Source organism: Mytilus trossulus, chromosome 8 (assembly GCF_036588685.1).
Source record: "Mytilus trossulus isolate FHL-02 chromosome 8, PNRI_Mtr1.1.1.hap1, whole genome shotgun sequence".
Taxonomy (NCBI): domain Eukaryota; kingdom Metazoa; phylum Mollusca; class Bivalvia; order Mytilida; family Mytilidae; genus Mytilus; species Mytilus trossulus.
This window is the reverse complement of record NC_086380.1, coordinates 61,200,761-61,228,737: the sequence shown is the minus strand read 5'-3', so window position 1 is coordinate 61,228,737 and position 27,977 is coordinate 61,200,761. Positions and strand designations below refer to the sequence as shown.

The following is a 27,977-nucleotide window of genomic DNA, read 5'->3' as shown; positions in this document are numbered from 1 at the left end:
GCAACAAAAACTTGAAAAAGTATGCGAATTTTTAGAGACAAAGATGAATAAGCTAATCATATATAATTTGAAGTTACATATGTTATGTGCTAAATTAGTTTTTCTAAGCACATTGTACATGATTTTTGGCATTGCATGAACGACATAATAGTCCGACCACATTAAATGTCATGATTTGCCAGTCATCATGTTATATTCTGTGAAAACGGCTCATCATAGCTTACGTTTTGATTGTTCGTCATTATGTCGAATATTGTCTAAATTTATAATGTTTAATATTGCGAATACATAACACAGCCCTCTGATTGACCTTTTATTAAATAATTGAAATTTGCAAATAAGTTTATCTAGATCGCAAGATCATGTTACGTTTCCGGAAATGTAGAAAGGGTTTTAGGTTGATTCAAAAAATAATAAACAGAAGGGGAGATAATCTATGGGAGGATGACGAGAAAAGGATAAACATGATTCCGTGGTATATCCTGAAGTATTATGTTAAGAAACACACCAAGTTCTGTGTGGGGACTGCTTCTTTGTTGTTTCTTACGTTACTATTTTATAGGTACGAATTTATGCATCAGTTTAATGTTATATAGACGATAAAATACATACATAATTTCATATTATAAAATTTTATAATCGGTAGAATACATGTATAAATATGTGCCACAGTACACTGTCAGTGGTATGAGTGCCAATGAGGCAACTCTCTATTCAAGTCAGAATAATAAAAAAAAATATATCAGTTAAATTATGGTCTTCAACGTCACTAACACCGAGCCTTGGCTAACAGCGAACAGAAAGCTATAAAAAGCCCACTACCGGCAAAATGATAGTGAACATCAACAAAGGGCAACCACTGAACATCAGGTTCTTGACTTCGGACAGGTGCAAACAAATGCAGCGGGGTTTAAACTTTATACCTTTACCCTTACCTTGAACAAAAGTGTAACATCACAACATAGAAAAAAGCCCTATAAGATTTTAAGTTAATATACACTAAATGCATAAATTTGATCTATGACACAACATATGCACAATATAAATTCAAAATCAATAAAATAAGGGGGGAGATATATATATTAAACAATATCAGAAATGCTGCCATATACATAATGATATTGTTATTAGGATACGATTGCTTTCAAGCAATCTGTAGACTTTTACCGCTGACTCCGGGCTCATTCCCTCACGTCAACCGTTTTATTCTAAACATTCAGCAACATCCCAGATTCTTATGATTGTCTTGCTTTAAAAGGTAAAAACAAGCAAAAGGATTGAACATAAACAACTTTCCTGTAATGTTGATATTTCCCTTGACTTCTACAGGTGTTTTTAACAACACGGAAAATCAGAATTAAGCAGTATTTATATTTAGTGTTTTTATAAATTTAGAAACACGTCAGTGGGGATTCCCCAGTTTTGATAAATGCGAGAGTTCTCTGAATTCCGATAATTCTATTTCTGTCAGATAAAAACTGAAGTGGAGTTTTTCTATATTTTATCGTTATGAAATTGATACTGTACTCTAATAAAGAAATGGAGACCCATTCATCATATCATTTAATAAACATTCTTGTTCCATATCGCAAGTCGCGGGTTTGTTTATGTATTAATGCGCATGCGTATAGTTCTCTTGATTTCAAGGGGTATCAGATTGAGTGGTTGCTCTGGATTCCCCGCTTATTAATTAATTTGAAACTCGAGAGATTCTTTCTGTGTCTGTCTGCTATTGAGGGTTTACTATTGTTGTTGCATTATTTAAAATCATATGCATCATTTAAATTAAAATCAGTGTAGTTTTACCTATAATACCCCTTCAGCCGAAATGGAGTCTTCCATATTAGCGTTTCGAGTTGTCTCCCTTCTGGAAGTATTTCCCGTCAAAATCGAAATACAATACGTCTTGTACAGAAAAAAATGACTCGTTAGATGTCGATGAACGTCGTATTATACTAAGAGCAATCTCAATTTAAACAGAGGAGTGTGTATGGAAAGGAGTCATGCCAACTGACCCAAAGGAAATTAATATTTTTAAGTAAGTAATGGGGTTCCTCCTAACGTTGAATTACCTTCTCTCACTCTCAATCTGAGCTCTCAGTGACTGTTGTGGAAAGTAAACTTGGAATTGATAGTACACAAATAAAACACAATACATTCATTGCTCATACACTTGTATACGGGATTGGTTATTTTTAAAGTTGAGTGACTATTCAGATTATTACATTTGCATGTGCAGTTGAATTAGTTTTGACTGAAATAATACTATCCAGCTGTACCATAAAACTTTTGAGTTAGTTTTTTGTACCCATACTCGAAAATCAACCAATGAAATTCCTTGATTTCTTGTTTCGAGCATGATTTTTGTGCGTCAAGCACTGAGCAAAGTTTTATGCCTTCAGGCGAATCCAGGTCCGTTCCCGCCCAATCATGTTTGCCCCCTTTCGCGTTCGCACCCTACATGTTTGCACCCAAAGTCCGTTTGCACTCTACACATTCGCACCCAAATATACTATGAATTATACAAAATGTATATTGTATCTTTATATCTTTTTTTGGTAAAAAATAATAATGATAGAGTCAAAATTGGTTGTTTGTTTAATAATTTGTAATTTGAAAGTGTATTGCTATAAATATTTAGCCATCATATTGTCATACTTGTCCAATCCAATCATACATGAGATCAAAGGAGACAAGCTGTTAAAAACAATTATATTTCATGTTTTTGATTTTAAATCTGTAAGTTTTAGTCATAACAAGCTAAATATATGCAGTTATTTACATCAAACTGCTTAATTAACATTTAAAAATTAATCATAAAATAAAAAAAAAGACAATTATATGATAATTCCTCAAATTTCGTTCAAGAAAATAAAAATATTTGGTATGTATATGTCGTGTACAAGTTGCGATTTTGTACAGGTTATAACATGTACAAAAATATTGTACATGTTATAACTTGTATAATGCAAAAATACAAGTTATAACATGTACAAAAGTACCTCGTACATGTTATAACCTGTACAAAATATTGCTTAAAAATGGTTTTAACTTGTACAAAATAAAAAAAAAGGATATGTTTCTATTACTGCAACAGATGTTATTAACCTCTATTATATTTTCATATTCTTTTTTTATTCCTTCATGTAAGTGTGTTTTGTCCTTTTTTGATACAGTAAATCATTCCAGGGGTCGGCTGTATAACGAAGCATTCCTAAGACCTGTCATAACGGATATTTCTTAAGGACTGATGTCTTATGATCCTCTTACTTGTGACTTTCTATGGACATATCTTTATTTGATAAATTATAATTGTGAGTGTCCACTTTGAAGGCAATAGTAAAATACTTTCATTCTAGTTGACACTTAAAGACATAATAGGATGGCCAGGATAGACGTGTCTACAAATGAAATTGGGAATGGAAATGGGGTATGTGTCTAAAAGACAACTGGCAACCCGTCCATGGAGCAAACATCATCCAAAGGCCACAAATACATGCTTTCAAAGTAGAGGATTTAAAACATCAAAATGACATTCACCTCATGCAATGATCTTAAAGTTTATAAAAAAAATAAGTTATCAATTTACATAAGTCATGCTGAAGGCCAAAAATGTTGAAGAGTAGATCCAAAGATATTGATTAAGAAGCGTGGTACATTGATAACTATTTCATCTCTCTCTTGCTTTTACAGAGTAAGCATATAATATAAGTTATATGGTTCGCTACTGACCCCCTACGGATCCATAGAGGGTTAGTAAAATTCATAGGGGGTGAGGCCGGAGGCCGAGTCCCCTATGGATTTTATTCACCCTCTATGGATCCCTAGGGGGTCAGTAGTTTACCGTATAACGAATTTATCGCACGCTAGACTTTTTCTGCTGCGTTTTGCTGTAAAATAATCAACGAAACACAATAACATTAATAGATGACGTCACCATTACCGCGTCACGAACCCCCTATGAAACTTACTAACCCCCTACGGTCTCATAGGGGGTCACCACGTGACGGCGTTAAACCAATCACAACGTGATAATTCACCCGCGGTGCGATAAGACATTATTTTAGTCTTGCATGGTATAAAACGAGAGGGAGGAGTATTACCCAAAATTATTAGACATTGATCTTAATTTTTTGGTAAAATTTAGTTACTAATATATAATGAACTGTCATTAAAGGAAATGTTTGCCTTTAGTAAATAACTTATGTAAGCCATGATAGACTGCTTCAAACATATAATTACATGAAAACACATTTTGCTAAGATAAGTCATGAAACATTTACTTCTTAAACTTTGTGATCATTGTCCTCTACAAAAAAAGACATTTTCTGGCCTATATATTGTTGTTCTTTATGCATTGGTGAATTTAAATGTAAATTTTACTTCAATGAGATTTATCTTAAATTTCATACAAGTTAAAACCATTTTTAAGCAATATTTTGTACAGATGATAACATGTATGAGGTACTTTTATACATGTTATAACTTGTAATTTTGCATTATACAAATTATGACATGTACAGCATTTTTATACGACCGCAAATTTTGAAAAAAATTTCGTCGTATATTGCTATCACGTTGGCGTCGTCGTCGTCGTCGTCGTCGTCGTCGTCGTCGTCTGTCGTCGTCGTCGTCGTCGTCGTCCGAATACTTTTAGTTTTCGCACTCTAACTTTAGTAAAAGTGAATAGAAATCTATGAAATTTTAACACAAGGTTTATGACCATAAAAGGAAGGCTGGTATTGATTTTGGGAGTTTTGGTCCCAACATTTTAGGAATTAGGGGCCAAAAAGGGCCCAAATAAGCATTTTCTTGGTTTTCGCACTATAACTTTAGTTTAAGTTAATAGAAATCTATGAAATTTTGACACAAGGTTTATGACCACAAAAGAAAGGTTGGGATTGATTTTGAGAGTTTTGGTATCAATAGTTTAGGAATTAGGGGCCAAAAAAGGGCCCAAATAAGCATTATTCTTGGTTTTCACACAATAACTTTAGTTAAAGTAAATAGAAATCAATGAAATTTAAACACAATGTTTATGACCACAAAAGGAAGGTTGGTATTGATTTTGGGAGTTTGGGTCCCAACAGTTTAGGAATTAGGGGCCAAAAAGGGACCCAAATAAGCATTTTTCTTGGTTTTCGCACCATAGCGTTAGTATAAGTAAATAGAAATCTATGAAATTTAAACACAAGGTTTATGACTATAAAAAGGAAGGTTGGTATTGATTTTGGGAGTTTTGGTCCCAACAGTTAAAAAGGGGCCCAAAGGGTCAAAAAATTAAACTTTTTTTGATTTCATCAAAATTGAATAATTGGGGTTCTTTAATATGCCGAATCTAACTGTGTATGTATATTCTTAATTTTTGGTCCCGTTTTCAAATTGGTCTACATTAAGGTCCAAAGGGTCCAAAATTAAACTTAGTTTGATTTTAACAAAAATTGAAACCTTGGGGTTCTTTGATATGCTGAATCTAAAAATGTACTTAGATTTTTGATTATTGGCCCAGTTTTCAAGTTGGCCCAAATCGAGGTCCAAAATTAAACATTGTTTGATTTCATCAAAAATTGAATAATTGGGGTTCTTTGATATGCCAAATCTAACTGTGTATGTAGATTCTTAATTTTTGGTCCAGTTTTATATTGGTCTAAATTAAAGTGCAAAGGGTCCAAAATTAAACTAAGTTTGATTTTAACAAAAATTAAATTCTTGGTCCTCTTTGATATGCTGAATCTAAACATGTACTTAGATTTTTGATTATGGGCCCAGTTTTCAAGTTGGTCCAAATCAGGATCTAAAATTATTATATTAAGTATTGTGCAATAGCAAGTCTTTTCAATTGCACAGTATTGTGCAATGGCAAGAAATATCTAATTTCACAATATTGTGAAATAGCAAATTTTTTTTTAATTAAGAGTTATCTTTCTTTGTCCAGTATAGTAAGCAAGAAATATCTGCAAGATTTTTTTTAATTGGAGTTATCTTTCTTTGTCCAGAATCAACTTAAATCTTTGTTATATACAATATACAATGTATATTCACTTTTTACTACCAACTGATAAATTTAAATAATCTTTACCATTCATTGATAACAAGCAGTTTTTTTACATCTTAATATTTTATGATGTATTTAAATGAGTAGTAATTGTTGCAAACTCCATTAGAATATTTTAATTGAAATTAGTTTTGGAATAAGGGAAAGGGGGATGTGATTTAAAAATTGGGTTCAATTTTTCTCATTTGAAATTTCATAAATAAAAAGAAAATTTCTTCAAACATTTTTTGAGAGGATTAATATTCAACAGCATAGTGAATTGCTCTAAGAGAAAACAAAAATTTTAAGTTCATTTGAATACATTCATTCTGTGTCAGAAACCTATGCTGTGTCAACTATTTAATCACAATCCAAATTTAGAGCGGAATCCAGCCTGAATGTTGTGTCCATACTTGCCCCAAACGTTCAGGGTTCAACCTCTGCGGTCGTATAAAGCTACGCCCTGCGGAGCATCTGGTTGTACATGTTATAATCTGTACAAAATCGCAACTTGTACACGACATATACATTTAAAAAATATCTAATAATTCTAAAACTAATTTCGACCTCCCTATTTCATATACAAATCGGGGGCGAACGTGAAGGGTGCGAACAGACTTCGGGGGGAACGTATAGGGTGCGAAAGTATATTGGGCGCAAACGGACTTGATACCCTTCAAGGCTAGGGCTGCCAAAAATGCTTGAGACTCATGCATATAAAGAAGAAGATGTGGTATGATTGCCAATGAGACAACTATCCACAAAAGACCAAAATGACACAAACATTAACAACTATAGGTCACCGTACGGCCTTCAACAATGAGCAAAGCCCATACCGCATAGTCAGCTATAAAAGGCCCCGATAAGATGTTCATGCTTTTTTGCAGCAGTATCCTTGGATCTGTTTTTTCCTCTTTGATCTTTTCAATTTTGACCAAATCTCACGAATTTGCTTAATGAAAAGTTGACAGAACTGCTATACATGTGTCAATGAAAACTATATGGCAATCGTATCCCTCAGAGCATTCTGCTCTTTGATATAGAGTCGAGGTGCTGATATGGGTTGAGGGATGATACCCAGGCTGATATGGAAAAAGCCATGTATTAATAGCTTTATCATATACTTCCGACAATAGTTTTATGTAAGGCAAATAAACAAATGCAATAACTAAAACAGTCAAAAACTTTTTAAAGAATTTAAATTATGAATCAAATATACCATTATTGTCCAATAACAGCATCACTACCTCCATATACATGTATATGTATGGTGACATTTCCTATAGAGGCATTTTGAAACATTGAAAATTTGGAAGAGTTTTATGATCATTATTACTCCATGTTTGTTGTACTATAAAATGATTCTTTTAAAATTGTCAATGGCATTTGTTAGCAAGTACTAAACTATCCCCACAAAAGTTCCCGTAAATTTTGATGTTGTCATAAAAATATCTGACATCACAATCATGACAATGGAAAAGTAAACAATCGGTACCAGAAACACCGGAAGTAACTTGCACGAGAAGCACTGTTTATCACAGTCTGTTATGGGTTTTTTGCACTGTTATGGGTATTTTGCACGAGACGCCCCTGATATGGGTTATCAGCCCGGGTGGGAAATTTATGGCTTGTGTTCTTCCGCTCATTACACATATGCAAAAGCTATCATATCAATGCTAAGTATATGATAAAACAATGCAAACCTTGAACATTGTTGAACAAAATGCCTCTAAAAAAATTAATTTACACAGGTATGCAAGAGGAGTTACCCGAGTATCTTCTTGTGGCATAAATAAAAGCTTAAGGGGGCTCTTGGGTATAAATCTTTTCTTTTTCTAATGTAGGATTTCGCTATGTTTTTCTATGAATAAAGTTTATCCTATTATAGGCTATACTTATTAATAGAAAAATAAAATAAAAATATCGGGTCACCGTTCATTTAACATGTTTAAGCTCACAATCTGCCTCTGAAAGAAGCATACAAATTTGTTAATGTCCTTTTTTCTGTTGAACTAATAGGAGAAATAGAGGTAATATCAAAATAAAAAAAGAACTAAACTACAGAAATCGCTTAAATTTTACAATTATTTAGTTTATGTACAGCTTATTTGAAAACAATAATATAAAATATAGGTCACTGATGAGTTAAAAAAGATATTTCAGTTTTTAATGCCAAAAAATTGCATTTTTGCACCAAAGGGAGATAATTTGGAGCTTTTTCAATGATATCATTATTTTAAAAGTCATCTAGGGCGAAACTAAATCGGATTTTGTGTGTTTTTTTGGTACCATATCAATCATTAGGTAAAAACTAATGGTTTAATAAATAAAATTTGTATAAATGAAAAAAAAAATGTTTAATTTTTGCTGAATTTTTTGTACCCGCAAGCCTCCTTAAAAGAATTATGTTTATTTCTATTTGACATTATTTTTAGATCTGTTTGACATTCTCATTGCTCATGAATATATTTCAATTCAGAATTTTGTTTTGTTAAATACATTTTATTGTCTCATTATTTTTTTCATTATTAAATACCATGAAGTCAGTCAGCCAGCGATATTAAGCAATTTTCCAAACTTCTTATGCGACTTAAATCGTCATATCGCCTCCAATATTTTGCCCTGACATTTTTCACTTTTGAATTTTTCTTTTTTTCTTACAGATATTTCCAGTTGTTTTTAATGCTATGGTCGTTCCTCCTAGGTATATTGTTATCATACTACAGCTTGAGGTAAGACACAGTTTGTACAGCTTGTAGAGTAAAACTTTGGGTGGCTTGCTTGCTTTGTTTGTATAAACGTTTACCAGAGCTTTGTACTTAATAGATATAGGAAGATGTGGTGTGAGTGCCAATGAGACAACTCTCCATCCAAATAACAATTTAAAAATTAAACCATTATAGGTTAAAGTACGGCCTTCAACACGGAGCCTTGGCTCACACCGAACAACAAGCTATAAAGGGCCCCAAAATTACTAGTGTAAAACCATTCAAACGGGAAAACCAACGGTCTAATCTATATAAAAAAAACGAGAAACGAGAAACACGTATATATTACATAAACAAACGACAACTACTGTACATCATATTCCTGACTTAGGACAGGTGCAAACATTTGCAGCGGGATTAAACGTTTTAATGGGCCCAAACCTTCTCCCTTTTTCTGAAACAATAGCATAACATCACAACATATAAAAACATACGATAAAATATCAATTAGCAGACTTAACTCAATCAAAAAACGTATGATTACACAAAGAATGTATTTTTTTTCTGACATTTCAGTCTTGTTGATGTATTTTTTTTCTGACATTTCAGTCTTGTTAAAATCTTGTTCTGGAATTATTTCCCAAACAAGTGATACAAGTGGAAACAGCAATTAAATTAATACATATCATAACCTAACTTGACTCTGTGAAAAAATTGTGTATTTACAATATTACAGCAGTTTTTGAGAAATAAATTTTTCATTTTTTTTACCAATCCAGTCAGTCTTTTTAGCCAACACTTTGAGAAAAAGAGCAAGGAGTATGAGAAATGATATTACAAGAAACATGTACATCCCATATAATTTTTTTCTTTCAAATTTCTTAGATATGTAATTTATCTATCATTTATAAAAAAAATTTTTTTTTATATATATGCATTTTGTTCTTTAAACCGAGAAAAATCACAGTCTTTTTATATCTTTCAGCTCATCTTCGTTATTACCAAATCTGTTATTTACTTACACACGGAAGAAGAAGGTGAGTGCATTTTATTACCAGCTTTTGACTCCGGATTATATAATTTTTTAACAGGTTACCTTTTCTATGGTTGTAACTTGTACATCATGGTGCTCAGGCAAATAAGAGCAATCAAAATAAGTAAAATTAAACATATAATCGGCATAATTTGAGGGGAAAGTTTACTATTTTTGAACTTTATGAAAAGCTACATTTTTAAAATAACACACTTCCTCCACCAATAAAAACTGACTGCTAAAAAAGACATGAAAGAGCACAATGTTGTTGAAAGTTTGATGAGACTGTTTAAAAACTGTGTTTCAAAACACACCTTCTATGGCAGTTTTTCAACTCAGCAAGTTTACTTACACACGGAAGAAGGAGGTGAGTGCATTTTCATATTACCGACTTTTGACTCCGGATTATATAATTTTTCAACAGGTTTCTATGGTTGTACATCATGGTGCTCAGTCAAATAAGAGCAATCAAAATAAGTAAAATATAATCGGCATAATTTGAGGGGAAAGTTTACTGTTTTCTAATGATTTTGTTGTGCCTTCAATGGCAGTTGTTCAACATAGCAAGTTTTTACACTCTGTTCTTCTAAACAAAGATCATCAAATCTCAAAAATTAGTACTGGTATATTTTTACTAAGGTTGATTACTTCATTGTTTTTTGAAAAAAGTAAAATCACAAAAATATTGAACTCTGAGGAAAATTCAATCGGAAACTCGCTAATCACATGGCAAAATCAAATGACAAAACACATCAAATGAATGGACAACAACTGTTATATTCCTGACTTGGTACAGGCATTTTCAAATGTAGAATATGTAAATTTTGCCTTTCAAAATACATACGTAAAATAGATATCATGGAAGATGCAGTTGCTCAAATTAACTAACATCTTTAATATGACATTCTTTCATTAGAGGCTAATCAAATGTTAAACAGTATGTAGCTGCCTATTTGAAACAAATAATTTTGGCACAGGGGTTTTTTTTCTAGTGAAAAGAAACACGTTCACTGTACGCCTGTAACAATATTTCAACTTTTTATTTTATGAAAAAAAAAAAAAAAAGTAAAAACTCTCATGAGCATGTTGAGAAGATGAGTTATGTATTTTAGACTGGTAACTTAACAGATGATGAGTTAACATTGATGAAGACAGTATGTACTGTATGTGGACAGAGAAAATGTCCTAGGCATAGGTAAGGGCTATTCCATTAAAATGTATATGGGAGGTAGGAAGGCAAGTTTAATTATTGAATGTGGGTCATGTGTCTTTTTTCAGTATGCATCTATCACTTTTTTGCAAAATTATCTAAAAAATGGTTCTTGGTTGTAGGAAAACTTTTAAAGTCCTTTCCAACCCTCCCACATACATTTTTATGGAATAGCCCAATTATTGATATTATTTTCCATTATTAAAAGATATATCACATAGAAAATTTATAAACAGTAATCACAAAAAGTACTCTCATTACTATAAACCTTATTTTAAAAGATATATTTGTTCATTTTCTGCTCTTTCTTTCCAATTTATTGCCGATTTTCCAAATTTGTCGCTCATTATTAGTTTAAAAGTTTTTGCAAAGATTTATATTCTTGTAACATCTTTTTCTTGCAAAAAATGACCAAAAAGGAAACTTAGTGACGACATTGTACAAAAAAAGATTATAATCCCAGTCAATTAAAAACAGACAAAAACAAATCCATAAAAGAACATACAAAACTACAGAAGGCTGGTGAGCAACCGAAACATGCATATGTGAATAATTCATTCAGTGTTGAGAAAATTTATTTCAGACCAGAATTGAATATTTTGGCATTCCAGCCATGGACCAATTTACAACTGACAGGAAAAACTAATGATGCAGTAGAGGAAGTAAGTCTATTTTTAGATTTTGACGAATAAAAGAAAGGATGTCTATAAGTAGTCCTCATTTGGTTGATTGAAGGAAAACATATATTGCCTTCTATTGGAGGCTTGAGGAGGCCACTTCAAACCCTAATTGATAGGGGATACCCCTGGAGTTCTGTTACCCCAACCTTTTCATATATATGTTAGATTTAGAAATGTGTATCTTTCACATATTTACATTATAATTGGGTAGGTAAAAAAGTAAAATTTTCATACTTACTGAAATGAATATTTTCAACCCTCTAAAATGATGTCATTGATGTATCTTTTTAGGCAAGAAATGTATGAATTTAATATAATGGGGTTGATTTAAGTAGCACATCTATTTTATAGAGGAAGTCTATGCTCTTAATAATGAAAGTATGATTTTTAAGATTGATGTCACAAAAGTTTGTTTCTACATGTTACGTATACACAAATACAATGTATGCTCTATGTCACTTTGAGACACTCCCCATTTCCTTTCTCAACTTTATTACAAATACAGACATTTTAGAATACAATAACTTAAGATTTTCTAAACCTTGAAAATGAATTTTGTCTCACTATTAACTGAAAAAACATTCAATATTTTTTTTTGAAAAGTATTGTAATTCAAAAATATTTTCCCTCGAAACCTTAGTCACAAATGCATATACTCTATTTGTTTTTTGTTTCAGTTTTTAAACATTGTATTAAAGGAGCATCTATACACATGGTACAAGTAAGTTTATAGTAGTCATTAGTCATTTGAGTAGTGAGAAGTCATGTGTTGGAAGGAATTTTGACATTCTCTCAAAGATCACCTGAGGTAACTTTTCAATTAGAAAATAAACTCAAGAGTTCTAAATATTGAGTACTGACCACAGGTCAATTTTCCCAATTTTCAATTTAAGGTAGCACAATACAAAGATTTTTTTACTTCCAATCACTAACATTTGAAATGCTGCAACTTTCTTATGAATGCATAGAAAATAATAAAAGAGGTACATATAGATAGATAAAAGATTAATCTTTTAAATGAATGTAATATTTTTATTATGCAATCATTATGTAATCAATTATTATGTAATTAGTGGCAAAATCTGGGTAAGGTCACTTGAATGAATTTAGCTCTTTCATCTCTTTAACTATACAGAAAATGTTAACGAAATCTTAATCAACACATCATGGGCTTCAAAAGGGTGTCTCAGATTGTCTCTATGTTATTCTATTCTCTCATAAATCTCCAATTAGTGAAACATCCTAACCACATAAAAGAAGATAATGTTCAATTAGGTGTAAAATGTGTTCTATACATTCTATCTGATATCTGAGACACCCTTTTGTAGATAATGGCCATAGGAACAACATATAATAAAATCAAGCCTCTAGGGATACCTATGCAGAAGCTAATTTCATTTGAAAGTGGAAATTTGGTGAAAAATATTTTAGACACCGTTAACATTATAATTGGTTACATAATTGTTGCATAATGCTAACTTTGTATTAATTTGAAAGAGTAATCTGTTAGCTATCCAAAACTACCACTTTTATAAATTTTCAAGCATTATTAAGAAAGTTACAGCATTTTAAAACTTGGTAGTTGGAGTTATAAAATCTTTGTATTGTGCTACCTTAAATCATATTGAAATTTGCACCCTCTATATATATAACTTAATAGTGCAGAATATCAAACTTATTAGTAGCTGATCCGTGTATAGTTAAATAACAGCCACACGTAAAATTTTGTACTGTGCTAATTTGAATTTCTGAGATATCATATTTTAATTGTTTGCTATAGTCAATTGTCAGTCTTATATTAATATTACTAGGTTACTATTGACTAGAATCAAGCAGTGCAATCCATAATATGTAAATTCATATAAATTCAATTGAGACAATTTTCTTTTTCAGAGATTTAAGCAAAGATGAAGAATTTGTAGATGATTTGAAGTCAAGTCTCAGATTTCTTGCATCTGTTGTACTCAGAAGAGCTAAAAAGGTCAGTGTTTTAAACTGCTAAAATGTGTTGCCTACCATTCCAATAAGTTACCTTAGTGCATGTTTTTCATAGATTCTAGTTTGAAGTTGTTTATCTGTGTAAAAGATAAGGAGATGTGGTAATAACCGTATAATAGCCAATGAGACAACTATCCACCAAAATTCAAATGAAATGGATGTAAGCAATTATAGGCAATTGTACCTGTTGGCCATCACAAGTTCACAAATTATGAGATAGGTTTAAGTAAGTCAAAATATCATTTAGAAACACAAAAAAATAACTACGTACAAACGTCTGATCATTATTTGTGTTTTGATATTTTACAGGTTGATATTGCAAAGATGGTTAGTGAAAAACTAATAAGAGCTGGACTCTTACATTTACATGTGTATTTAAAGGCTAAAAGAACAGGTAACTATTAAAGGTGTATTACAAATTTACTGTTTACCATCTTAATTTCATTCAAAATAACTAAAAATGAAGGTTTTACTTATAAAAATTTGACACATTCCTCATTTCCTTTCTCAGTTTTATTTTCATATTTTTTTGAAAATCACAACTGAATAACTAAAAAAAACAGTGTCATACTAGACTAGCCTAGACTTTTATATTTGTGAAAAAATAAGATAAATTTTACCTATGAAATATTGGCTAATGTGTGCTTAAATACTTTAAAAAAAATTAGTCTTTAAACTAGTACTGTGCCAATAAATAGATATTGTACTATTTCATTTGTTCACATTAGCATATTACCGTTTATTTTCACCTTGTATTTGACAGCACCTTCAGGTTCTGATCTACAGCTAGAGAGTTTAAAGATGTTAGGAACTAATCTACACTGTGCTATGCTCAGTAGGAAGGCAGAGTTAGAATATCTCAGGCGTATGATTCAATCATTATTTCCATATATCCTTAAACCGCAAGGTCTACATTCCAAGTAAGTCCTTTGTCTCCTTATCGTGACATTATGTAAATAGCACATAGTTGAGAGGGGGATAGAGCAGATTATTACCACGAGAAATCATTGTTAACTGTGGCAAAGCCAAGGTTGACAATGTCTTTTCAAGGGTAATATTCTGCTCTATCACCTATGCAGCTATGTTCTATTTAATTTATTATACTGAATGTTCTGTCCTTAGTGTCTATTAAATGTAAGCATTCCTGATAAATAAATGGACCCCCTTTGAAATAAGCTGTAAGGCTTTCATGAGCAATCCAGATTATTTATCAACAATTATTTAAATATTTGATGATTTTGGTATGTTAACATAGATATAAGAAGATGTGGTATGTGTTCCAATGAGACAACTTTCCAAGTCACAATTTGTAAAAGTAAACCATTATAGGTCAAAGTAGGGTCAAGGACACGAAGCCTTGGCTTACACAGAACAGCAAGCTTTAAAAGGCCCCAACATATAATTATCTATAAAATTTAAATGACCAAAAAGCATTACAAGTTGTATCAGCAGGTCTTCAGTACTCACAGTTACTGAAAAAAGTATAAACACAAAAATACTGAACTCCGAGGAAAATTCAAAAAGAAAAATCAAAAATCAAAAGGCAAAATCAAAAGTCCAAACACATCAAATGAAAGGATAACAACTGTCATGTTCCTGACTTGGTGCAGGCATTTTCTAATGTAGAAAATGGTGAATTGAACCTCGTTTTATAGCTAGCTAAACCTCTCACTTGTATGACAGTCGCATAAAATTCCATTACATTGTCAAAGCTAGCATATCTGCTACTGTTTCATTATACTTTTATACTACTTTTGTAATGTTTTATTTTGATATTTGTTTTAATCTGTCTATCTATGTTTTACAGATGTACATGTTCATTGGTCAGAGAGCTGTTGACTAATAGTATTTTACTTCCTGCTTTGGATGCAATGGCCAATCCTGTGAGTCGTCTATCTATTTTATATAGATGCTAATTATTCCTGAGACTAGTACTGTAAATTTTCCACTTTTTCTTGTGCATATATCAACAATAATAAAACATTATATTACATTTAAAAACTATTGATCTAGCCACATGAACCATACCAAAACTCGTAGCTTAATTGACTAGGATTGTCAGTTTCCTTATCAAAGGTCAGTGGTTTTCTCTAGACGCTCTGGCTTCCTCCACCAAAAAAACTGGCTGCCACGAAACAGCCCAAAAGTGGCCTTTCAACACCACCAAATTCTAAACTACACCAAAAACCAGTTTGTTGTGAGATACACCTGGCTGAACAATATGTTAAATATATCACTAAATGCAACCAATTATTTTAATTATTTTTTCAATTTCAGGACATGGTTAATAATTTACTGTTGATATTTCTTGATAATACTCCGGTAAGTCATTGAGATTTAAGTGATTAGTTTGGAGATATCTATCCTTCATTTGAAAACTGATCATTTTCTCAGTTTTATAACTTTTATGTCTCACGAAATTGTAATGTTGTTCGTAAACTTAAACAATGTATAAAAAAAGAATTCCAAATGATGTATTCACAAAATAATATTGTCTTTTTTTATCAGCAGGAGTGTTACAATTGAATCTCTTAAGATGACTAATTTCAACAGAAAGAGGACATTTTGTTTTCATGTCACTTTCAGTTTAAAGTTTTGGTTTATGGCTATTTACCAGGAAGTTGTTGTCACATCTACTGTAAACCAACTTAATTTCGTGAGCAATTTATTTTCGCGACTGTCGCGTTTAAGAAATAAATGTGAAATTAAATTGTCACGAAAATGTATAACTTGGATATTTCCTATCAAATCAAATGAAGGAAATTAAAAAAATCGCAAAATTTAATCACCGCGAAATTGACTAGCTGGTGATAAACGCGAAATAAAGTATCCACAAAAATAAGTTGGTTTACAGTATTTGAATCTTAGAACACATTTTGATTATCATGTGAACTTCATATACCAGATTCCAAGTTAGGGGTTTGACCCTAATTTCACAGTTCAATTAATTAATGACATCAGCTTAAAATTTTTATATCTTATCAAATTATTTGTTTGTTTTTATTATTAGCCACCTGAAGCCACAGAGCCACCAGCTCCTTTTGTACCTTTTCTAGGAACATTTGCACAGCCACTGGCTAAAAATAATTCTGTAAGTAAACTGGTGTTGCAGTATTAAAAATTTAAAATATATTTGATTTTCATTTAATATGATTAGTTTAGATCAAAACTATAGTAGCCTTGTTAAATGGCAGTCAGCCATTATCTAACAGAATTTGAAGGAACTTTTGATATCAGCAAAATTGATAATTTGAAATGTACTGTCATGGCTAGAACTAAAATAAACTATGTTGTAGATCAAATATACCTGAACTTATTAAGAATTAATGTACAAAGTAAGCAAAAAGTAGTTGAATTACATGCATGATGGTGGATATAATTTCAATAGCCAACAAGCCAACAACAAAAAAATCAAAAGACATCTAGATGGAAACACTTAAAAGGTGCTTACACAACATTTTGAGCTCTATATTGCCCTGTTTCATGAAATATGACTAGATCTCAAATGGATTATAAATCAACACAAATTTACTTTAATTACAAAAAACATAGGATAAGACAATAGACAACCACTGAGAAAGCATTGGTAAATTGTTTCTTAGCTCATATTACTGAAAAACAACTAAGTGACATGATCGATGTATTTTCACTACTTCCACGAGTAGAAAAATAACATGAATAATAATCGTTGCAATTATGTTAAACTTTGATCTTTCCCAATTCAAACACTTTAAGAAAACTTGTTTCCATATCACTAATCTTAGCGAAGTAGACTAGAGAGCAAAATGTGAAAAAAAAAATCTGCAAAAATAAGGTTTCCTCATCAAAAGCAATATTAACTAACTTCAGAACAAAGAATAACCTTTTTTAATATGTTTATTTTCAGTGTTTAAGATTGGAATTGAGTGAAGTTATGAAGCCAGAAAATTTATATTCCTTCATGCAGTTCCTAAAGTCAGAGGCAGCCATTAATGTGTTACAGTTTTGTTTACAATGTGGTTAGGTTTATATATCTTTAAGACATACAATATTTATAGATTTTTTAAAGAACAACAACAAACACATTTTTTTTTAAGTTATTGCTCTTGAGATAGATAAAATATGTGCAAGGTGTGGGACATTGGAACTCTGTTCTTAAATCGATAGATAACAACACATTTTTAATCAAACTTTCAGTACATTTATATGAAGAAATAATCAGTAAGGTATTTTTTTTCAGATGACTTTAACAAGAAGATTTTAAACCCTGACCTTTCCCAAGGTGACCTTGTAGAGCTACACAACATGGCTAAAGAGTTATACAGAAGCTATTGCTCACCATCAGCTCTGGATAGAATTAAATTTGATGAAGATATTGTGAATGAACTCAGAGATGGTAAGACATTGTGTTGGTATAGTGCTGTTTTCGATTAGAGCTAATTTCCTAACGCATGTAGAGCAAGGCTTTGGTTAGCTTGCTTGCCTTTGTTTGTATATTGTACAATTGTGATTTAGATAACGTCCAATAAAATTTAAATATGATATACAGGTTTAACTATCCCTATCTATATTGTTTGCAGATGTTTATCTTTATTACAAGGCTTGAGTAAATGTTAACACAAACAAGGCAAGCAAGCCAACCAAAGTTTTCACAAGCATTAAGAAATTAGCTCATGAACTACTTTTGTTTTTAGACTGGATGTCTTCAAAAAGAGTTAAGGATAAATATTCCCAACTAGTCTTTGGGTGTGTAGAAACAAGAAATTTTGAATGTAGATTTAATAAATAAAGTTAATGAATTTAAACATATGGACATTATTAAAATAAAACTTAAAAAAATTCTTAATATCTTTTTCAACATTAGATAACCATGACAATTAGATTTCTATAAACATTCAATAGTTTGGTCTTGAGAGAAGTTATTTGAGAAATGTATCATGGGCTCCTTATTGTATTTATTGACATATAAATTTGTTTAATAATGGATTACTATTTATTTTCTTTTGTTTTGTAGTTGTAGAAGGACCATCAGACCAAGTGATTAGACTTAGAACATCAACACCTCTCTTCAAGTAAGAAATATATAGTGTAAATTCAGAAATTATTGTGTGCATTTATTATTGCGATTTTGTCAATTTCAACTTAAAATATTACAAAATGCGAGTTTTATTTATTGCGTTTACAACTCTGTGGCACTATTCGCAATAATAAAAACCTCGCAATAATTTCTAAATTTACAGTATGTATTTTTTATAAGTGCTAAATAAGATATACCCTATACTACCCAGTAATCCTCTAAGTTTATACATATCTCATATTTGGCTAGAGTGCAAGGGTTATATTTACACTGAAAGCTTTCATTTACCGTAAGTAATACAGTTTCATATTTACTTGGTGGAACTAATGTTTGTAAATATGATTCAGGTATATTTTAACTACAAATTTGAATGTTTAGCAAACTCATTGAAATTATTATCTTCTAATAGGTTTATATCTAAATTTTCAAATCTTCAAATCTATTTTTTTCTTATTCCATGGGAATTGATTCTATTGAAACACCCCTGTATATCCCATTGAATGTTTGCATACATTGGTACAACACCAACTATATTATTCATTTAGAGATGATAAGTACAAATGATATATGGCAGTGTCTATCCTTTGTGGTTTACCTAAACTGAATTATTTTTATTTCAGGGCCTATGAACATACCTATGATTTATTAGAGAACACATTCCTACCTCTGTACCACCAAAGTGATGATGTGAGTATGACAAAAATGGCAATGATACAATAACACAACAACACAACAAAACCCAAAACAGAATTTATTATTTGCAAGCTTCAAAGCACAAATTTTAAATATTCAAGATAAAAGTTGTCAAGGAGAAGCTGCAGAAAATAAACCTGTTTCCTAGCTTGTTTGTCTTAGATATTCTTATCTTTAATTTTTGTCGAGCCTGCAACTTTTGTTTCAGAAAGCTCGACATATGAATAGTGATCCGGCGGCGGCGTTGACTAACTTTTTAAAAGCTTTATATTTTAGAAAATGGAAGACCTGGATCCTTTCCGTCAGTCACATGTCAAATTTGCTTATCTCATTTTCATGGTTCCGTGACCACTTGAAAAAAAAGTTCAGATTTTTTGTAATTTTGAATTCTCTCTTATTATATGTAATAGGATAATTATATTTGGTATGAGCGTATTTTGCAAGGTCCTAATGCCTGTCAGACAGTTTTCACTTGACCTCGACCTCATTTCATGGATCAGTGAACAAGGTTAAGTTTTTGTGGTCAAGTCCATATCTCAGATACTATAAGCAATATATAGGGCTAGTATATTCAGTGTATGGAAGGACTGTAAGGTGTACATGTCCAACCGGCAGATGTCATCTGACCTTGACCTCATTTTCATGGTTCAGTGGTTATAGTTCAGTTTTTGTGTTTTGGTCTGTTTTTCTCATACTTTATGCAATAGATCTACTATATTTGTTGTATTGAATGATTGTAAGCTGTACATGTCTAATGGGCAGATGTCATCTGACCTTGACCTCATTTTCATGGTTGAATGGTCAGAGTTAAGTTTGTGAGTTTTGGTCTTTTTATCTAAAACTATATCCAATAGGTCAACTATATTTGGTGTATGTAAATATTTAATGATCTATATGTCAGTCGCGCAGGTTTTATTTGACCTCAACCTCATTTTCACGGTTCATTGCTCATTTTTAAGTTTTTGTGTTTTGGTCTATTTTTCTTAAACTATAAGTAAAAGTCAACTATATTTATTGTATGGAAGCATTGTTAGCTGTAGATGTTTGCTTGGCATGGTTCATCTGACCTTGACCTCATTTTCATGGTTCATTGGTCTTTGTTTAGTTATTTTGGTTAATGTTAAGTTTATGTGACAGTTTTTAATAAAGCTTTATACTTAGGACTATCAACATAATATCAATGATAAGTAAAGAAGGAGAGACATTTCAGTGTGTGCACTTTTGTTGTCTTTTCTCAATGGGTATTATTCAAATAGATTAAATGGGATACTAAGTTGCATTCACACTGTCACATTGTGTTAAGACAGAAAACAAAATACCCAATAAAAATGCATCTAAATTATAGGTAACAACATAATGATAGAAATCATATCTTTATGAAATTGATCTGTAATTATACCCCTGCTTTAAAGAAGGGGGGGGGGGTATACTGTTTTACCTCCGTCTGTCCGTCCGTCCGTCCGTCCGTCCGTTTGTCAGTCCGTCCGTCACATGAATATTTTTCGTCGCATTTTTCTCAGGAACTACAATACAAGGATTTCTGAAATTTGGTTTCAGGGTTTATCTAAGTCAGCTATACCGTGTGATGCATTTTCAGATTGATCACTTGACAAATTCCTGTTTACCGAACACTTGTATGATTTTACACATGATAGCCAAGTTGAAAATTTTCGTCACATTTTTCTCAGGAACTACAATACAAAGATTTCTGAAATTTGGTTTCAGGATTTATATAAGACAGCTATACCGTGTGATGCGTTTTCAGATTCATCACTCGACAACTTCCTGTTTACCGAACACTTGCATATTTTTACACTATTTATGTTATCCACTTGCGGAGGGGGTATCATCAGTGAGCAGTAGCTCACAGTTTCACTTGTTTTAACTCATTCAAAAATCTAAATTGGAATAAGAGAAATTATGGTTAAAGTGAATGATTTAATGTTGTATTGTTGTATTGTTTTATTTCAGTACTATAAGATGATCTGTGGAACAGTAGTGCCATCACAAACAAGTAGATCTACTACAAAGTTAGTACTTATACAATGTATATATAATAAGTGTATATATGAACTTGTATATGAAATAACAATCAATCTAACATTTTCAGTAAAATAATCGCTAATTTATATTGAATGGAAATTCTGGTATTTAATGTTTTGTATTTCTAGTTTTTTTGTGGGGTTATTGGTAAAATACAAAAAAACCAAGTATTAGCTCCCTGTTCCCATATTTGGGACTAAGGGAATTTACATTTTAATTCCACCTTATGTAATAATGCTGTATTTTGATTGGATGAGAGACATGGTATTTTTAACCAATTTCTATGATTTGAGATTTTCTTTTCTCTGCCAGGGTATTTGTCATTAGGGAATTCCATGTGCTGGGGTATTTGCTAGCAAATACCATGGCAGATGGGGAATACCCTAGCAAATACCATGGCAGAAGGGGAATACCATGTCTAAAAATAACTCAATGCATTATTTCTATTCTAATATGACAAATTCATGGTCATTCTAAATATACGGTTCCAGATGAAATATTAAGGATAAAAAGCATCATTATTGAAGGACGTAAAAATTCCGCGAACCTGTACTTTTAATGACGTCATAAATAAAACTCAACGAAAATGAATTGTCAACCGGTCACATAAAACTGGAATCCACTAATATTACGTTTCGTTCAAACTGATGAACTAAGTGTAGTAGTCAGCCGAGAACCAGCATATTATCATAAAAAGGTCAGCTAGTGACTTTACATAAAAGTATAATAAGAAATGATTATACGGTCAATGCAATTTGACTGCACAAATAGCACAGCTGCAGTGTATACAAACAATATACATTCAAGTAGAAATTCTTTATGATACTTGATTATAATAAACTCACTGAGGTGGAACATTCGGTGGTATTTAACAATTATATCATGCTTACAAGGGGTATTTGCCAAAAATACCCCTTGTAAGCATGATTTATTTGTATAGTATGATGAAAGTTAAAGAGAAATTATAAAAATTACCTCTATTGATCATTACCCCATATTTAAATGTCTTTCCCTTTATGTTTCAATTTTATTAAAATTGTATACAAGAGAAGTTTGTCCTGGTTTATTTCAGTTTACAGTAACAGCCTAGATCTATTAACAATAATAGGTAACAATGTCCTGGTTTATTTGAGTTTATATTTACAACCTAGATTTATAAACAATGTCCTGGTTTATTTCAGTTTACAGTTACAGCCTAGATCTATTAACAATAATAGGTAACAATGCATGACGTTGTGTATGTTGTAATTATATATTAACTAGAGTGTTATTTGTAATAGTTTTAAAAGTGTACTGTAGTTTATATATTATATAATTATGTATTCTAAATATTGGAAACTTTATTAGTATTTTTTTAAAGGATGCAGAAAACATTAGAGTAATTAAAATTCATTGTCTGCTTGTCAGTTAACTTCCCAAAAGACTAATATTTATTTTGACCTATATATAGCTAGCATGAATATATTATTCTAAGTGAAATTAATTAGGAGTCACTTCTTACTGACCAACAAAGGGTCCACCTACAATAGCCAAAATGAAAATATAACCCTGATATGAGTTTGCAGTTTCAAAAACATTTTGTAGGGAGAACTATGTTTACTTTATTTTCAAAAAATAAGTAGATGTGGTATAATTGCCTATTAACAACTCTCTACCAGAGAGCAAATGCGCAAGAAGTAAGCAAGTATAGGTCACTATTCAGCCTTCAACAGTGAGCACAACTTATCCATTTATCAAAAAAGTGGTTTCCAGATGATATAAGAAGAGAAAAAATGGCTAAAAAAAGCCCAGTAAAATGCAAATATTTTGGGGAAGATAGAACATGACTCTCAGTATTTATTAACAAGATTAACGAATCGTTCCATAATTTTGTTTATCTTGATACAGAGTAAATCTTGAAATTCTAAACACAGCTCTCACTTCTGGTAACAATGAAAAAGATAGGTATTGTAAAGTTAACAAGATGATTTAATTCTGTGTTATTGAGCATGATTTTATTGACAAACTTTGTTTATCATTATCATTGTTGTAAACAATATATTGTTTGTTTATTTATTTTGTTTGTTTGTTTGTTATGATCTAACAGCATGTTAATATACTGTGGATTCATTTATTTAAGTGGATACCAATTTTAGTAGATTAAAGAAATCTTGCATATTAGTGGATTTTTACTTTCATGGTTTTGCTGAAGTCTGCATACAAGCCTTTAGAAAATTTGTCTTTCATTGAACATTTATTTCAAAGTTAACCTGTACCAACGAAATCCACGAAAATTGGAAATCAACAAAAAATAATGAATCCACAGTAATTGTTTTATGGAATCCACAGTAATTGTTTTATGGAATCCACAGTAATTGTTTTATGGAATCCACAGGTTTTACTTATATAGGTTGCACTTTGTAAATACAGCTGTTTCTCAAACCATGCCTCTTTTAGGGAAATATATAGTATTGATAGATAGTTTTTATGAAACTTCATTGCAAAAGTGTCACAGTTTTAGCAGTAAAACAAATTTCTATGGGATATCACATTGTCTCTATTTACAGAAGTGCAACCTATAAAGTAAATCTGTGTTTTAGGCAACCTTTGACTTGAAGATGGAAGAAAGTAAAATCAGGCAATATTTTCATGTAAATTATTTATGCATATGTACATGCTAAGCCTTAACCATACGTCTTGTTAAAACAAAATAAATAATCCCAGAGATTAAAGAGATGAGAGATGAAATCAATTTGATTTTTCTGTAAAAGTTTAAAAAATTTGCTTAGTTTGCAATTTATTTGTAAGTTGAGAATAAATTAATCAATCTAAATAACATACAATATGATTTTGTTTATATAAATAAGAAATTTAGTAAGGTAGTTAATAAGTTCTGGACAGGCAATCAATATTTCAGAGTAAAAAGAACACTTGTTATTATAGATGTCTTTTTAAGTTTAACATCCCACTTCTTGTCATAGTAATAATTACTTTCGTAATGATTACTTTTCTTTCACATTAGAGTTTATTTCTACTAGATAACTGTTTTGATCATAGATTTATTTTGAAAGAATTAACGAACTGATTTAGGGTGAGGCCTACTTTGTTAGCATATAGTTTCTATGTATTGTAAATATTCATTAGAATATGTTTAACCGCTGAGCTCTTTGCATGCTCATACACAGATTTTTTTTTTAAATTACCAGTTTAGGAAAATGCGTAATGAGCTAGTTTTTATTTCAAATTAGTTGTATTGAACTATTATTTTTTTTAGACCAAAGAAGAAAGAATCTGGACTTTCAAACATTGGGACCAAGATAAAAGGAGTATTTAATAAAACGGGTTTGTATTATGTCTCTATTAAAACCTAATTTGTATTTGAAGGTGTCAGATTAAAACAATGAGTTCTTTTTCAAGACATTTTCAACATGGAACAGAGCTTAACTCAGTAAGCCTAACTTGTTATATTGACAAAAGTGAAACAGTCCTTATCTGACACAATAGTGTATCTGCACAACATAAAAAGTCTGTTATGTGAAGATCTTAGTCCCATTATTCAACAACCTCAGTCATAATAATTTCTGAATTTACAATTTCTTTTTTATTTAGGTGACATGAGACCTTTACCAGAGGCAGACAACTTTGATGATGCGGATACAATCACTATAGCAGTAAGTGTTGATCTGTTTATATTGACTATTCCATAAACATGTATGTCGAAAAGTAGGAAGGGTGGTTTAATTATTGAATGTGGGTCATGGGTCTTTTTTTAGTATGTTCAATTGTGCAGTTTAATAGTAAAAAAATGGTGACCTTTTGTTACTTTTCTCAGACTTTACATGATTTTTCCAGCACTGTAGGAGAATAAGAAATAAGTTATTTAATTTTCTAATTCAAAATGTTCTCATGTGTATATTTTCAGTCGTGTAGTTCTTTAGACGATGAGATACCAGAGTGTATGGCTGTTGATGGAACATTCCAGGAATTCCACCCCCCTGATCTCAGTACATGGAGGGTGTCCATTCCTAGACTAGGGGCCAGACCTGACCCTGACAATCCTAGAAAACAATACTTTGTCTTCATCATTGATATTAGACGAGTAGATGATGTATCTAAAGGTAAATAGAAATATCCAGCGTATAATTTAAGATCATGAATTGGCTTTATCCGTGTTTGGCACAAATTTTTGGGAATTTTGAGTCCTTACTGCTCCTCAACTTTATACTTGTTTGGCTTCTAACTTTTTTATCTGAGCATCACTGATGAGAACACTAAATGCACCTCTGTTGTAACAAATTATAAGCATGGTACCTTTAATAACTATAAGTCTTAGGTTTTCTCAAAATATCTTTCATCTAAACAATCTGGGATTAAAATTGAACAGTTGTAGCACTTAATTAGTATTAAGCACCTTCACCAAATTTTCCTTACACAAACAACCTCTTTATAAGCCTCAGCATTTAAAGTAAGAGCAATGGTAGGTTGGCTTATAGAGTTATAACGATGTACACATTTAGAGTGACATGTTTTCCTACTGACTATAAGCTTGTTGAATTGGCAATGAAAATTCCACTCTGACAGCATATTTATGGCATATTTATGGTTTATTTTCTAGTCCTGATTTACATGCAAAAACCAAAGCGTCAATATAATCACCATCTTTAATAGACAAACTTAAAGCATGAGTAGATATTTGTAATAACCAATAAGATTTTGTAGGTGCATCGATTTGCTTGCATGTTTCAATCAGTTTGGTAAAATCAGTGCAATTCACAAACAAAGTCAGAAAAAAAATGCTCAATTGATCCATTTTATTCAGCATATTTAATTAACGAATCAACCCCTTTGTTTATTTTATTCTGTACATGACACAATGAAATTATTGTCAGTTTGTCTCATTCTACATTCACATTGTATATATAAGATGGTGTGAGTAAAAGTTTGTTATTTTATTTATAGATAAATCAGGAAGAGCAAACTGGGTTGTAGCAAGGTAACAGTTTATATTCAAATACTGTAAATTCAGAAATTATTGCGTGCATTTATTATTGCGATTTTGTCATTTTACACTTGAATGCGATTTTAATTTTTACGATTTTGAGAAAAGTCATGCTTAATTCAGTTAAAATATTACAAAATGCGAGTTTTAATTATTGTGTTTACAACTCAGTCGCATTATTCGCAATAATAAAAACCTCGCAATAATTTCTGAATTTACAGTAACAAATCTCTGATTTAACTGATTTGTGAGTTATCTCCCCTTATGTAAGATTTGTAATAATTATACCCTGGCTTTTACCTCTGTCTGTCTATTCATCAATCCATCCATCCATCCATCTGTGCGTCAGTCAGTCCATCAATCCAACCGTCAGTCACATGAATATTTTTCATTGCATCTTTCTCAAGAACTTCATTTAATGGATTTCTGAAATTTGGTTTCAGGGTTTATACAAGTCAGCTATACCGTGTGATGGGTTTTCAGATTCATCACATTCTACAACTTTCTGTTACCAAACATAACATCTTTTTACACATTACATCCAAGATGAAAATTTTCGTCACATTTTTCTTAGGAAGTACAATACAAGGATTTCTTACATTTGGTTTTAAGGTTTATATAAGTCAGTGTGATGTCTTTTCAGATATATCACCCAACAACATCCATTTGCTGTCAAGATAAAAGAATACATATATATATATATATATAGTAACGTTAAATCTATGACATAATCTATACATTTTAATTTGTTTTGTTTCTTTTTCAGGAGATACAATGAATTTTATGCTTTAGAGAGCAAACTTTTAGAATTCCATGGTAATATATAATATTTATTTCATAGAAAGTAAACGGAAAGGAACACAACAATGATGTGTTGACTATTGCTTAAAAATAAAAGAAGTAAACAATGTGCTGCTTGCAAGAGAAACTTAGAACATTTAACTATTGAGTGTGAAGACAAGACAACATTTATAACAATGCAAATGAGAAAACCAACAACTTGATTTATGAACAAAACAACAATCGATCAAACAATTATGCTATACCAAATCAAACAATAACTATGTCTGCATGGCTGGCTCCTGACTTTGAACAGACATGTTAATGTATAAGTGTTAATTTCTATATCATTTGGTCTCTTGTGGACAGTTGTCTTATTAGCAATCATACCATATTTTCTTTTGTATACTGAATGTAGCAGGGCTTAACATTTTAAAACAGGCACCAAAACCTCCCCATACATTGGACAGTGGTCTAACAGATTAACATAAGATAAAACTATAAAAATCAATGGGAAAAAGTGCTCAACTCATCTGATGTTGAAAATCTATAAATTTAAGTATCTTAAGCGTGTAAACATTATAAAACACTCACAACAGATGGCCTGTAAATTTAATACTGGTTACCTTTAGACTTTAATACTGGTTACCTTTAGACTTTGATACTGGTTACCTTTAGACTTTGATACTGGTTACCTTTAGACTTTGATACTGGTTACCTTTAGACTTTAATACTGGTTACCTTTAGACTTTGATACTGGTTAC

General features: G+C 31.3%; 1 protein-coding gene across 1 annotated transcript in view; it reads left to right on the top strand.

Moving 5' to 3' along the window:
* Positions 1–424: 424 nt before the first annotated feature.
* Positions 425–27,977, top strand: part of LOC134681222 (sorting nexin-14-like) — a 41,357-nt gene continuing 13,804 nt past the window's right edge. The window contains exons 1-22 of the mRNA XM_063540739.1: positions 425–562; positions 8,698–8,766; positions 9,728–9,779; positions 10,888–10,970; positions 11,569–11,647; positions 12,343–12,386; positions 13,559–13,646; positions 13,973–14,057; positions 14,427–14,583; positions 15,471–15,546; positions 15,941–15,985; positions 16,674–16,754; positions 17,550–17,661; positions 17,883–18,038; positions 18,657–18,714; positions 19,340–19,406; positions 21,384–21,442; positions 24,709–24,776; positions 25,044–25,105; positions 25,357–25,552; positions 26,394–26,427; positions 27,200–27,249. Coding sequence (XP_063396809.1) covers positions 465–562; positions 8,698–8,766; positions 9,728–9,779; positions 10,888–10,970; positions 11,569–11,647; positions 12,343–12,386; positions 13,559–13,646; positions 13,973–14,057; positions 14,427–14,583; positions 15,471–15,546; positions 15,941–15,985; positions 16,674–16,754; positions 17,550–17,661; positions 17,883–18,038; positions 18,657–18,714; positions 19,340–19,406; positions 21,384–21,442; positions 24,709–24,776; positions 25,044–25,105; positions 25,357–25,552; positions 26,394–26,427; positions 27,200–27,249 — 1,819 coding nt within the window. The 5' untranslated portion in view covers positions 425–464. The remainder of the gene's footprint in view (positions 563–8,697; positions 8,767–9,727; positions 9,780–10,887; positions 10,971–11,568; positions 11,648–12,342; positions 12,387–13,558; positions 13,647–13,972; positions 14,058–14,426; positions 14,584–15,470; positions 15,547–15,940; positions 15,986–16,673; positions 16,755–17,549; positions 17,662–17,882; positions 18,039–18,656; positions 18,715–19,339; positions 19,407–21,383; positions 21,443–24,708; positions 24,777–25,043; positions 25,106–25,356; positions 25,553–26,393; positions 26,428–27,199; positions 27,250–27,977) is intronic.